Source organism: Tuber melanosporum, assembly GCF_000151645.1.
Source record: "Tuber melanosporum whole genome shotgun sequence assembly, scaffold_119, strain Mel28".
NCBI lineage: Eukaryota > Fungi > Ascomycota > Pezizomycetes > Pezizales > Tuberaceae > Tuber > Tuber melanosporum.
The window spans coordinates 178,111-192,266 of NW_003298776.1; the positions used below are offsets into that span (position 1 = coordinate 178,111).

General features: G+C 43.4%; 3 protein-coding genes; 2 read left to right on the forward strand and 1 right to left on the reverse strand.

The window, feature by feature from the left end:
- Window positions 1-181: 181 nt before the first annotated feature.
- Window positions 182-2,829, forward strand: GSTUM_00001642001 (uncharacterized protein; the record flags this gene model as incomplete). XM_002835814.2 has 9 exons in its annotated part: window positions 182-385; window positions 453-763; window positions 839-930; window positions 973-2,251; window positions 2,285-2,345; window positions 2,481-2,539; window positions 2,594-2,645; window positions 2,671-2,698; window positions 2,772-2,829. Exons 2-9 carry the CDS (start codon window positions 530-532, stop codon window positions 2,827-2,829), a joined length of 1,863 nt encoding a protein of 620 aa, XP_002835860.1. The 5' UTR covers window positions 182-385; window positions 453-529.
- A 26-nt stretch (window positions 2,830-2,855) lies between these two features.
- Window positions 2,856-4,954, forward strand: GSTUM_00001643001 (uncharacterized protein; the record flags this gene model as incomplete). XM_002835815.2 has 5 exons in its annotated part: window positions 2,856-3,443; window positions 3,499-3,568; window positions 3,621-3,732; window positions 3,795-4,169; window positions 4,219-4,954. The coding sequence occupies 5 exons, from the start codon at window positions 2,856-2,858 to the stop codon at window positions 4,382-4,384; spliced, it is 1,311 nt and encodes a 436-aa protein (XP_002835861.1). The 3' UTR covers window positions 4,385-4,954.
- A 6,394-nt stretch (window positions 4,955-11,348) lies between these two features.
- On the reverse strand, window positions 11,349-12,604 carry GSTUM_00001644001 (uncharacterized protein). XM_002835816.2 has 3 exons: window positions 12,385-12,604; window positions 12,240-12,289; window positions 11,349-12,146 (listed from the first exon to the last, which is right to left on the reverse strand). The coding sequence occupies exons 1-3, from the start codon at window positions 12,508-12,510 to the stop codon at window positions 12,140-12,142; spliced, it is 183 nt and encodes a 60-aa protein (XP_002835862.1). The 5' UTR covers window positions 12,511-12,604; the 3' UTR covers window positions 11,349-12,139.
- Between the last annotated feature and the right edge of the window lie 1,552 nt (window positions 12,605-14,156).

The following is a 14,156-nucleotide window of genomic DNA, read 5'->3' on the forward strand; positions in this document are numbered from 1 at the left end:
ACAAGTACCACATCTGGGTTCCTGATCACGCGTTTTCGCTTGGCATTCTCGCTCATCGTGTTGGTAGGGTAATTTAACCAAATGGGAGGGCTGTTTTCGTAAAATTTCCCGTTAGTCAGCTCGCAGCGGCAAAGTAGTTGGCATTGAGCAAGATAGAGGCAATCAATTTTCTCCCTCACAACACCTCCATCTCAGCTCCCGTTGCTGCTCAACCTGTCATCTCCCCTCTACGTCAACACTACTTCTGTAACCTTCCCTCTTCTTCCCGACCACCATCTCTCGCTACCTGCGTCCTTCTTTATTTCGTCCCGATTTTAAACCTTTCTCAACCACTTAACCATGGACGAATACTCTGACGATATCACGGCTGAGGATTGCTGGCAAGGTATGTCACTCAACCCAAAATCTAGTCTCTTGGGATTGCTGACCTGATGATCTCCTGAGCGCAACAGTTATTTCCGCATTTTTTGACCGGAAGGGCTTGGTTTCACAGCAGCTTGATTCCTTCGATGAATTCGTTGGCACCACGATGGTGGAGATGATCGATGAGGATTCCCTTTTAACACTCGATCAGAACACTCCTCAGAGCGACGATGGCATTGTTTTACGGAGATACGAAATCATGTTTGGACCTTGTTACTTATCCCGACCCACCATGACTGAAGGCGATGGTTCAACACAGCCTATGTTACCTCAGGAGGCAAGATTACGAAACCTTACGTATTCAGCACCAATGTACTGCGAGCTTAAAAAGAAGGTTATGGTGGCTCGAGAGGTGGAAGTTGCATCGGATGACGAGGACGGTGGGTCTGACAATGGGGACCCACAGAAGGACAAGGCCAGGGTCAGGTATGAATGGGATATTGAAGAGGAAGATGAGGGGGCAACCAAAGTCTTCATTGGCAAAATGCCGGTCATGCTCAAATCGCAGTACTGCATCCTGAAGGATTTCAAGGAGGAGGAGCTTTATAGTCTCAATGAATGCCCTTACGACCAAGGTGGTTACTTCGTTATCAACGGGTCAGAGAAAGTCCTCATTGCCCAGGAGCGGAGTGCCGCCAATATTGTACAGGTGTTCAAGAAAGCGCTACCTTCACCAACACCATACGTGGCTGAGATTCGAAGCGCAGTGGAGAAAGGATCACGGCTCATTAGTAGCATGCAGATCAAGTTGTTTTCAAAGGGAGAGGCACGAGGCGGGTACAATGCGACCATCAAATCGACCCTTCCGTATATCAAGAGCGATATACCCATCGTTATTGTTTTTCGTGCTCTCGGCGTTGTATCAGATGAGGACATTTTAAACCACGTCTGCTACGATCGTAACGACACGCAGATGCTTGAAATGATGAAGCCCTGTATTGAGGAAGCGTTTGTTATCCAGGACAGGGAGGTTGCTCTTGATTTTATCGGCAAGCGTGGATCCTCACAGGGAATTAATAAAGAAAAGCGTATCCGGTATGCACGTGACATCATGCAGAAGGAGTTGTTGCCTCATATCTCACAGGAAGAGGGGAGTGAGACGAGGAAGGCTTTCTTTTTGGGCTACATGGTACATAGGATGCTGCAATGTGCTCTAGAACGCCGGGAAGTGGACGACCGTGATCACTTTGGAAAAAAGAGGTTGGATTTGGCTGGGCCCCTTTTGGCAGGACTTTTCCGGACTCTTTGGAGAAAACTCACGAAGGATGTCTACAAATATCTGGAGAAATGCGTTGAAACTAGCAAAGATTTCAATCTGACTTTGGCTGTCAAGTCTAACACTATCACCAATGGCTTAAAATATTCCTTGGCAACGGGTAACTGGGGCGAACAAAAGAAAGCAGCCTCTTCCAAGGCGGGTGTGTCTCAGGTGCTGAACCGGTATACCTTTGCCTCTACCCTCTCTCATCTACGGCGCACCAATACTCCTATTGGAAGGGATGGGAAAATCGCAAAGCCCCGCCAGTTGCACAATACCCATTGGGGACTGGTTTGCCCAGCCGAAACACCTGAAGGGCAAGCCTGCGGCCTTGTAAAAAACCTGTCTCTGATGTCTTATATTACGATTGGCACTCCCGGATACCCCTTGGTTGACTTTTTGTCGTCCAATGATATGGAGCTGCTTGAAGAATATGAGCCTCAGCGGTCTCCCAATGCTACTAAGGTTTTTGTTAACGGGGTCTGGGTCGGAACCCATCGCGATCCCCTCATGTTAGCGAAGGTCGTTCAAGATGTGCGAAGGCAAGGTGTTGTCAGCCACGAAGTTAGCGTCATTCGTGATATCCGAGACAGAGAGTTCAAGATCTTTACAGATGCCGGGCGGGTTTGCCGTCCGCTTTTCGTTATAGACAACGACCCTCGCAGTGAGCGACGAGGGCAACTTGTCCTGCAGAAGGAGCATATAGAAAAGCTTGAGGACGATCACCAACTAGATATAGAGGACAGATTTGGCTGGGAAGGTCTGCTCTTTGCAGGAGCTGTCGAGTATCTTGACGCAGAGGAAGAAGAAGGTGTTATGATTGTTATGACACCTGAGGATCTCGATTTGTCAAGACAGGTGCAACTGGGCTATGAGATTGAGCAGGAAACCGACCAAGCCAAGAGGGTGAAGGCGCCGATCAATTCTACGACTCACACCTGGACACATTGCGAGATTCATCCAAGTATGATTCTTGGAATCTGTGCTAGTATTATTCCGTTCCCCGACCATAATCAGGTATGTTCCTGCTGAACCCGTCTTCCATCCTTCCTATTTTAGAGCGCAAGTTCTAATTACTACAACTTCCCAGTCACCCCGTAATACTTATCAATCCGCAATGGGTAAGCAAGCCATGGGTGTCTTCTTGACAAATTTCTCAGAACGGATGGACACAATGGCAAATATTCTATACTACCCCCAGAAACCGTTGGCCACTACCCGTTCGATGGAGTTCCTCAAATTCAGAGAGCTTCCTGCCGGTCAGAATGCTATAGTCGCAATTCTCTGCTATAGTGGTTACAATCAGGAGGATTCTGTCATCATGAATCAGAGCAGTATTGATCGTGGATTGTTCCGGAGTTTGTTCTATCGATCCTATATGGATCAAGAGAAACGGATCGGAATGCAAATTGTAGAAGAGTTCGAGAAGCCAACGAGGAACAACACGCTTAAACTGAAGCACGGCACCTATGACAAATTGGATGATGATGGGCTGATCGCCCCCGGTGTGAGAGTTTCGGGAGAGGACATTATTATTGGCAAGACAGCGCCAATCGCTCCTGATGTCGATGAAATGGGCCAGAGACAAAAATACCATACCAAACGCGACGTTTCTACACCACTTAGAAGCACAGAGAACGGTATCGTTGACCAGGTCATGCTTACCACAAACGCTGAGGGTTTGAAGTTTGTTAAAGTCCGAATGAGAACAACTAAGATTCCACAGATTGGAGACAAATTTGCCTCTAGGCATGGACAAAAGGTTCAGTTTGGATGCTCGGCGAAGTGAAGTCTCGAATGCTGACTCCAGTTACTAGGGCACGATCGGTATTACGTACAGACAAGAAGACATGCCCTTCACTTGCGAAGGAATCGTTCCTGATCTCAGTAAGGCCTCTAAAATGATACTCCATTTCGTCCTTTTCTTAACATGTCACAGTTATCAATCCCCATGCCATCCCATCCCGTATGACGATTGCCCACTTGATCGAGTGCCAATTGAGCAAAGTCTCTTCATTACGAGGGTTCGAAGGAGACGCGACCCCTTTCACGTAAGGCTTCCAAGCCATCCCGATATCCACCTATCATGACTAATGGCCCTCCTCTTAATCAGCGATGTGACAGTTGACTCCGTATCCACTCTTTTGCGGCAGAACGGCTATCAGTCTCGGGGTTTCGAGGTCATGTACAACGGCTATACTGGTAGGAAGCTAGTTGCCCAGGTGTTCCTAGGACCCACCTATTACCAACGCCTCAGACATATGGTTGACGACAAGATTCATGCTCGGGCCAGAGGACCTGTCCAGATTCTCACTCGCCAACCTGTTGAGGGTCGTGCTAGAGATGGTGGTCTTCGTTTCGGGGAGATGGAACGCGATTGTATGATCGCTCACGGTGCCAGCGCTTTTCTCAAAGAGAGACTCTTCGAGGTCTCGGATGCTTTTAGAGTCCACATCTGTGATATCTGCGGACTCATGACGCCCATCGCGTAAGTAGCCTCACGATCCTCGGATCCTCTTTTACTAATGTGTGCTTAGGAATCTTAAGAAAAACCTCTTCGAGTGCCGTCCGTGTCGCAACAAGACTAAAATTTCCCAAATCCACCTCCCGTACGCCGCCAAGCTACTCTTTCAAGAGTTGGCTTCAATGAACATCGCTGCTAGGATGTATCATAAACGTTCTGGCGTGAGTGTTAGAAATTGAAGGACTACTGAAATGAGATAGCTCGGTTGGATTAATGGGTTTTTCTTTTCATCTCTTTTGTCTGAAAATCTTGGGTTCGGGGTTAATTAGTGGGTATGAATGGAGGCCGTTTCCTTTTTTTCTTTCCTTTTTGCTCTTCCTTGAGGTATGTTTACCGTTTTTCTTTTCAACACTTTTGATTTCCCCCAAATCATTTGTTGCTCACTAGTTCCTCCCCCCCACAAAAAGGGGTATTAGAGGACCCCATGTACTGTACAGTTATCACTATTTTCCCAGTTGCGTAAATTTTAGACTGAATGAGAATGTACGATATACTTACTGGCTAATCGTTCATTTTTTTCCTTTTCGTTCTCTTCTATTTGCTTGGCGAGTGATGTTGGAGATTGTCGGTTTGGGTGTGGTGGAGGGAATACCACCCCCCAGGAGAATGGACGGAGGGGCTTTGTATATTATGGTGCATCTGTCTCCACTCCGGGGGCGTGGCGGTGTTCGTGTCTCGATCATTGTATATCACTCGATGCATTGATTCCAGGGGTGCTGACTGCAGCACCCGTCCCTCGATCAAGGGTAACACCGGCAATCGCTCGGATCAATAAATGATGAGATCATTTTAACTGGGAATAGTGATTTCTCAAACACCTTGTAATAAGATTACTAACTACGGAGTCGTCACAGACGGGCCCATTTTGCGAGTGCTGTACTACACCGCCCTCCTTCTGGTTTTCCAGTACCCGTTGCGGCTCTTGGCGTCTCGCTATCTACTGAGCTGTGTATACCTATTGGGTCAAGGAAGCTGTGAGGATACACGCTATCATACTCAGCATTTCCCCAGCGTTGGAAATTCCATCGGGATCTTAGTTGGTAACCGATTACCTTATGTTCGTAATCTTCCTAGTTGCGATTAAAATCCCATTGTAGAGCAAAACACCAAACTCGTTCTCACAATCCCGCCAGGCGAGGATGAACCTAGGGCATTATAAGCTTATAGGTTAGCCCTCAATATGGGATCAGAAGTTAGCCTCTCAGTCCAGCAGTGACTACGATGCATGGAACTAAAGAACTCCTATCATATGGGTGTTGTTAAGGGAAAAAGAGTACAATCGCTTTTTAGGTGTTTTGAGTTATTGTCACTTTTAGTTTGCATGGCAACCAAAGCCTTCTTGAGAAAAAGGGAAAAACATATTTTGACAAATAAATTGATACAATTCAACAACCAATAAATTAAGCAGTATAAAAATAAAGAATAAAAAATATTTATTATTGTTTTTATAATTCTACATAAAATATTTTGAATTATCCTTGGATTAATAGATTTTAATTGAGAATTAATAATTAATATATATTAAAGGAAAGTTATAACTGCTGGGTAAGCAGAATTAATAATATTATTAACTTTAATTTATCTCTTTACACTTGTTTTTCAATCCAGGAGGATGGCCATGCCCCCGCTATGCTGGAGGTGTAATTTCCGCTTCCTGTATTTTGCTATTTTCTCCTTGATTGCAATCATTACTTACTCCTTGATTTGCTTTCTTTGCATTTCTCGCTCTCATATTTTTCTTCTCATGAACACTTAAAATTAGTGATTCAGTAGGTTTAGAGTAGTACCAGGTATTTTGATATTGTGGAGGAACATAAGAGGAATACTTACTCCAGAGATCATGCCTCTTCTCAGGATTCAAGCCAGTATCCATAAGACCACAAGGTTCAATACCTAAAAAGTTGGCTAAAATAAAATCCCTTTTCCTAAGATCAATCTTTATCCACTTATCTTGTAGCAGTCTTTTGACTTCTACAATACTTAGAGTTATAGCAGTAAAGTGGAAAAAGGGATAACCTTGAATACCTTTCAATGGTTTTAAGTATGAACTCAAAGCAGTCTCCCAATCTCAAAATATTGTACCAGCAGGATCATTAAAGAATCATACAGCTTTGATCTCACCTGCTTTATCAGTTGTATTAATAAGTTTAGCATACATCTCAGGAGTCCATACCTTATTTCAATTAGCTTTTTGCTTGACAGTTCCAAATCTTCTGTCTACACTATTTCGTGTATGGCCTTTTATTTGAAAGCTGAAGTTAATTTCCTGTGTATCCTGTATTGCTACAAACCAAGACAGATATCATAACATTATTTTATTCTTATTTTGACCTCCACTGTAACGTGTTCGCAAGGTGCTAATCACGTTATCGGTAATAGATACGATAGTTGGCAGGTGGCCTGCTCTTCCAGAGAGAAGGCGAGAGCTGAGAACTAAAGGAGGCTTTGAGGATGTACTGAGGAACAAAGAAGTAACTGTTCAACCAAGTATATTGAAATACTGTCTGTCGAAGTCTGCCTTTTCTATCGTAGAAACAGGCGGTCTTTAAATACACAAATCTGTTCATATCTAGCATGAACGAAACTAATCAAAGGTATCAATCGATACGCTTTGGTGAAACTAAATAAGTATCAAAGTGATACTTAAAACAAAACATAAAGCAAAACCAAGTATTAAACGATACTTAAAACAAAACAAGTATCAAAGCGATACTTAAAACAAAAAATAAAACAAAACCAAGTATCAAACGATACTTAAAACAAACCAAGTATCAAAGTAATACTTAAAACAAAACATAAAACAAAACCAATAACCGAGTACCCGTACCGGTTACATCCACAGTTGTCTGCCCAGAGGTTAATCTTTGATGTAAGTTTAAGAATAGAGGTTAAAAAACAATGCAAAATATACACAACTTGGTTAGCTCCTTTGCCCTACTATGCCTCAGTAAACATTGTATGATAATGTTGATTACAAGCATCATTGACAATACTAAAAGCATACAACATGAAAGATGACCAATAGTACCACTGTGATGGCTGCTGTGGTACTTTTGGTATTTCAACAACTTGCTGAAAATCAATGGAAAATGTACTTGTTTCAGATCCAAAGACCTTAGCCTCCTCAATATCAAACTCATATGCAGTACGACATGCTCTGTGCTATAGTTTATATATTTCCAACTGTATCTGTTTCTTACTTACTCCTGAGATTATAGTTGAAGAACTGTTAGTTTGAGATTTATAAGAGACTAATGGTAGTTATTCTTTCTGTCCCTTTGGGAGATTTTGTAAAATTGTACATTCATTACACACATTTTTAAATGCTTTATGAATTTTCATAAAGCATAAACTTGCATGAGACTTCCATACCTGATAAAACTTGGAAAAAGAGAGAGAAGCTTCATTCTCAGAATATCCTCTTTCCCGAAGATATCTTTTATATAAACAGCTATAGGATAAATGAGAAGGAAGATATATAATATTTTCTAACTTCATATAGGTAGTAATTCTCCTATCAGTTAGCTTTCGCTTATAGGTTTGCATAGCAATTGCTTCACCCTCTTCTTCTCTTAATCTTAAGAGATAGTTTTCTACATTAGTAACTACTTCTTTAGATATTTGGTTAGAAGGTGCATGATTGTAATTGCCATGCTGTTTAGGAATTGGCATTTGTACTGCATGTAAATGGTGAATTAAACCATACAGGCTTTTTAAGGATATGTTCCAAAAAGCTGTAAAAACGTCTCTGCAAACTGTTTCAACAAAAGGCAGAACATACTTGATTTTCTTGTGATTACCCTTATGCTTACGAGAATCATTATGTTGTATTTTCCACTCATCCAGTACAATTAAGTTGCTTGATAATTAAGGAGATATAAGATATATTATCATGATTCACTTCTTCTTTCTAAATAGCTTATCATGATAGAATAGCCATTGTTTCCACAATTTTGGATCAGCCTTACCTATACATTCCTGTAAGCAGGAACAAGAGTGTAAGAATAACTCCAAGCACCACTCAGATATCTCTACTATATTATTATCTTCACTTTCTAATTCAAAAAACTGATTTTAGAATCAAAGTTGTTTAAAAATATATCATTATCAATTTACACTTACCTGTACCAAACAAACTTTGAGTATTTGTAATTATATCCTCAGACTCTAATACTGAGCTATCAGAATTGAAGTCTGAAGAATTAATACAAGAGTCTATGTCCATGCTCATTGTATAGCAATTTAGAGAAAAGGATAGTTTAAAGTGAATAAAGGATAAAAGGAGGATTTTGCAATAAGAAAAAGCAAGGATGATTTTGGAGAAATCTTAGGAACATATCAATGGTGATATTTTCAGGTGAAATTAATTGTATACCAATATCTCATTTCTAGCATGGTTGCATTTTACTCACTTACAACAGGTTTATAATGTCTGGAAAGTATGCAACTTACATTGATATTTTACTTTACTTTATAATAACTATACATTGTATGCTTGAAAATATTTCAAAACTTGCTTACAAGTAGATATTGAGGCAGGCTATTATACTATGTAAAAAAAATATTTTGCTAAAATTACAAAAATAATCATTACGGACTCATTATTGCACGAATTTTAATATTGAATATATTTCAAGAAGCTAGGAGGATACTCTACCATATACTCTAGCCTCGGGACCAATCATTTACTTTTGTGGTTGTTGGCAATTGTTATCCTTTTTGCTTAAATGTACGAGGCTGGCGACAAAAATTACTGGTAGAAATCCATCATCGCAACCAAATAACATTCCTCCTCGTCAAGCTCAAATGACTACTACTCCACCATGAAACGATCCTTGGAGTGAATGGCATACCCCTATGCGAACCAGAGTCCTTACTTTACTGGACACTGGATTATCACAGTCGGAAATTGCCCGACAGACTAGAGTTTCTCAACAAACGATAAGTGATTGGTGGAGAATCAAGTAGCTATGCCATTAACACCACCACCCTGGACACCCCCACTGCCTCTCAGAACGCGATATACGATGCCTGATCTTCCATCTCCAAAAGGACTGGGATGGGCAACGACTCTGCTGGCGCAGGTTGGAGCAGGAGGCAGGATTAAGTGCTTCCGTGACGACGATTAAGCGAGCCTTGCAGAGGGAGAGTTACTCTCCCTGCAAGGCTTGTAAAAAGCCTTTTATTAATTGGAAGAATCAGCAGAAGCGTAAAGCTTATGCTGATGAATATATGTATAAGCCAATTGAGTGGTGGTGACGGCATATGTTTTCTGATGAATGCACTTTTGATACGTCTCAAAGAGGAAGTATTTGGGTTACTCGACTTCCGACCGAGTGCTACCATGACCACTGCATGCAGCATAATTTCCATAGTGGGCGTGCATCCTTTATAGTCTGGGGTGCCATCAGCTATGGTTGGAAGTCCCCTCTTGTCTTCCTTCATGGTACAGGACCAAAGAGGGTAATAGTAAAGGATTATTCACAGCAGGTCCTCGAGCCCATTGTTGCTCCAGCTTTCATGAATCTCCTTGAGTATAATGCCTCCCTGGAGGCCCAGTATATTGAAGACCAAGCCCCAGTCCATGGAACTTGTAGGATGTTGGGAGAGACCAAAAGCATTCTTGGAATTCCACTACATAATCGGCCACCTTCATCGCCAGACCTCAATCCCATCAAGAATGTGTGGTGAATACTCAAGCAAAGAATCAAGGTATGGGAAACCTTTCCTTGAAATATTGATTACTTGAAAAAGGCTGTTCAGGAAGAGTGGGATCATTTACAGCCATCTGCATGGAACCACTATATAGATAGTATGCCCGTACAGCTAGTGCAAGTCAAGGAACGGAAAGGGATGCAAACGGAGTTTTAATTCATTTTTTATATTCTTATTCATCTTCTCTACTCTACTTGTTTTTTTTTGAATTTTTCCACCACTTCTGTTATTGAGTTATTGTGGTTTCTTTGAAATGGTTGACCGTTCATGAGATGAGATTTGTTGTTGCTACCGGTGATTTTTGTCGCCAGCCTCGTACAGTACTCATATGTTTGTGATTACCTCTAGCACTTGACACTGCTGCTAGTGAAGGGGTTTGCCAGCAGCTGCTCTATTCATTATCTAATCCAACCATAAGCCCCCTGTGCGCCCCGTCATTCAATCCGCTCTGCTTCCAGCTGAGAGTCGCCTGCCTGAACAGTTGTGTGGGGGATTCTCCTACGATATAGCCTGAGCGGCCAGCGCTTCTGGGCCGAATATCCCTTATAGTTAGTATCTAGGTTTCCCGGCCCAACGTGAAAACTCTTGCAATCCACCACCCCCGCTAGCCCCGCAATCTCCGGACCCTCAGACAAAAGCTCTGACACTGTGTAAGACTAGCCCACTGGATGTCTTGGATCTCATTAACCGGGACTCGCAAAACCTCTCGGGGGGGGTGACGGGTTGGTTTTTACCCATGATCTGAGAGTGGGTTATATGTTAGCATTTTCTCCATAAAACAAGACTCGAGTTGCACTGCTGATCTTCTCGGGTGGGACGATGAAAAATGGAATTGGTTATTACAGTTTCCTCCCATTATTTTGGTGTCTACCGGCGGTGTTTCCCGCTCCCAAGTGCGCCCGCCCCCTATTTTTGAGCGAGGATTGCGAGGTCGGTTTCGGACCGGAGGGTCTACCAGTACAGTATAGGATTGGGGACTGTTGGGCAGTGATGAATTTACTTTATTGGTATGATAATTATGATGCTCTAAGCCTTTCGTGGCATAACTTAGAGGCCACATATCATACTGTGTTTGGGTCCCGGTCTTGTGCCTAATTCAATTTATAGGACTTAAAAAAAGGTCTCCCATCTCCCTCCAAAAGGATGCGAACGATGCAATCTTTGTTTTTTTTTATTATTATTCAAAAAAACAGCAAGAACACCTGTATATTCATGCATTGGTCGATCTCCCAAGTTTGGTAAAGCCGCAGCGATTATGTCACTTAGGACAGAGTAATAAAGTTAGCCACTATGGAAAATCTTTTGATATTCGATGTAATAATATATTATGGAAAGCGAAAGCCCCCGATCTAGATCTAATCTGCCGCGCTCATTCTCTCCCCACGGCCCGCCTGCCAGCAGCGCAGTGTATGTGGAGGACGTGGGCGGAAAGGAATATCTCTATGATAATACCATACCCGCTGCTAAACTTCCGAACAAAGCACGAGGTTGTTGAACGGTTCTGGTATTCGGTGACCAATTAATTATGCACTGGGCGGGGTGAGCGTTGCCGCAAGATTTATGAGTGCTTTTTTCTTTCTTTTTTCTACCTGGGGGATAGGTATCAGTAGTGGTAGCAGGCATAACTGCCCGAAGGGAGATATCCATCCTAGGGAACTATGATTTGCCGTTTTCCTCCACATTTGCTAGATTTAGCTTTCGGGAATGTATGTAGTCGAGGGGTATGATACAGTTGCTTTCCGGAGTTCCATACTCGTACTTAGGACCGGTGATATACGGTGGTCCACGAATACATACCTTGGTCATACGGATATCCCATCGGAACCTGAAGAGCAAGCGGATCAAATCATTGGAACCCCTAATGACCGCATTATTATATTCCGGGGGAAACCGCATTCTCCGGGTGCCAGGCCGGCAAAGTCCAAAGCAAAAGCACCGTAAACATACGAAGGCAAACGACTATTGGCAGCCAAATCTACCGGTAATGCATCGAAGAGCTATAAAGCGGCTCTCGAGTTTTTTTTTTTTTTCAAATGATAATTCCATAGCAGTACCTATCCATCTAATTATAGCGGGCTTTCCAATAAGGGCATCGACCAGAGCGTTACACATCCACGTCCGCCTAAACTAGCGCAAGACCAATTTTCCGCTCCACAAATACCGAAAGCGATTCGTCTATCAATCCTCCACCTTGACAGCCGCATCCATATCCAGTCGCCTTAAACTCTGTTTATCCCATCAGCACTATCCGAGCGCCCCCACCAGTGCACATAATAATCCTCGCCAAATCATCGACCAGGGAAGGAGGGGACAACTCACGGAGGAAGCAAGTAATCACTCCACGAAGAAGAAAGAAAAGCCGCAGCAGCCTAATCCACACACACCTCATCACCGTCACCATCATTAGTAACCATGATATTAGGGGATACACACACACATATCGGAGGTGAGGTTGGGAACCTACCGCGAATACGGCGACACTTCTTACTACGGAAGCGTTTTCGGGGGATTTGATGCCGTGATAGAACGACGAAATGAGACCACGCTGGGGAGGACTGCCCGCTGGCGCAAGTGAACGTTTTGGTGGCATGCTCGGCGATTTTGTTTGGCGGAAGTGGGGTGTTTTGTTGGTTTGATGGTAGCGATTTGTAGACTGTTATCTCTCTCTCTCTCTCTTTTTCCCACCTTAGATGCAGTGGGGAGTTGAAGTTTATGAAGTGACGTCGGTTGTGGGAAAGAAAAAAAAAAATCAATGGGTTTCTATGGGTTAGGGTTTAATGGAAGGATCATCTACGAGTACCTACTCGAGTAAATTTAGACTATCATAGTCTACTATCATAGTATCAATGACTGCGGGGATGTGGGCGTTTGGGCTAAGTGTACGAGTATTTATCAGACGTATAGACTACAGTGGGCAATTAGACTACTGTATTGATCATGTACATTACTGTACGAGGGTGTAATGGTAAGTGTTTGGAACGCACGTGACCTGTTTTCCGATCACTTCTTTCCTCACATCATCGGAAAACCGCCACTTTGACCAATCGTTGCCACGGGCTATCTGGGAGCAGCTAATCGGGTTTTCACCATCACTTTCTTCCGCACCCTCGTACGAGTACTTAAGCCCGCTGGTTTCCACTGTATCTTGTCAAGCCCTCTCAGCACCATAGTCTAAAATTACCCACAATCTCTCTCGCAGCACTCGAGTACGAGTACCTATAGTACCGGCACCGGTACCGGTTAGTCCGCCGGGCGCTGCGCCCAAGAGATCTGGTTAAGAAAATAATGGTACTCGTGCCAAGGTTGTGTGACATGTCGTCAAAACCCCCGCTGCTCGTTTTCTCGCAAACGGGGGCACTCATATCATACTGGAAAGTATTCCTCCTCTGGAAATGGGGCGAAAACACATCAAAAAACCTGCTTTCTGAGACCTTACTAGGGGAGGCAACTCCAACCTCATGGTCCCATTATTCGAATTCTCCCGATACGTTACTCGTAGTATGATATTCGGCATTATCATTACCCGCACTGGTGCCAAGCGTCTGAATACGGTAAATATCTAGTCTCAGGGAGCAAGAGGGGGAGTCGGCTCTTTTGTTCGTTGGCTTGGTTTGTCGGTGGAGACCGGCCTTAGTCAGATTTAAATTTACGAAGAGCCAACCCAGGGCACGGAGGCGGGACAACCCGGAAGCAAGGAGGTACGATATCCGCGGAATAGCTACCCGAGAGACTGATAATTTAGAGCTGGATGGCATGGGAAGAGGAATTTGGCGTCGGGTATCGTACCATGAATACAACGTATTATTGAGTTGGGCATAGGGTAGGTTTTGTAAAGAGGTTATGATACCATAGTTTAGGCGTGTAGTAGGCCCTCACACTATTGGTGAATATCCATCTTCTGTCCGGCTTTCTTATTCTGATGCCTGATCTTCTGGTGGTCAGATCGATTCACTGTAAGAACTTGAATAATTGAACCTGAAGCTAGGACTTGGGAATTGGCTTTGCTGGCAACCTGCGGCACTTCTTTACTTTCCCTTTATCTTAATCTGGGGCCTGCGGGCTCAGATCCCGCACCCTTTGCACCTGCCTATCCAAGAGAGGAAATTTTGGGTGCCATAGCTCGAGGTTTAACTATTCGAGTTCTTATGGTGCATGGTCCATAAGGGAAAGAAAATTGCTGCAAAACATAGTCGCTGCAGGATAGACAAGATCGTGCTGGACTAGTCGACAGAAATG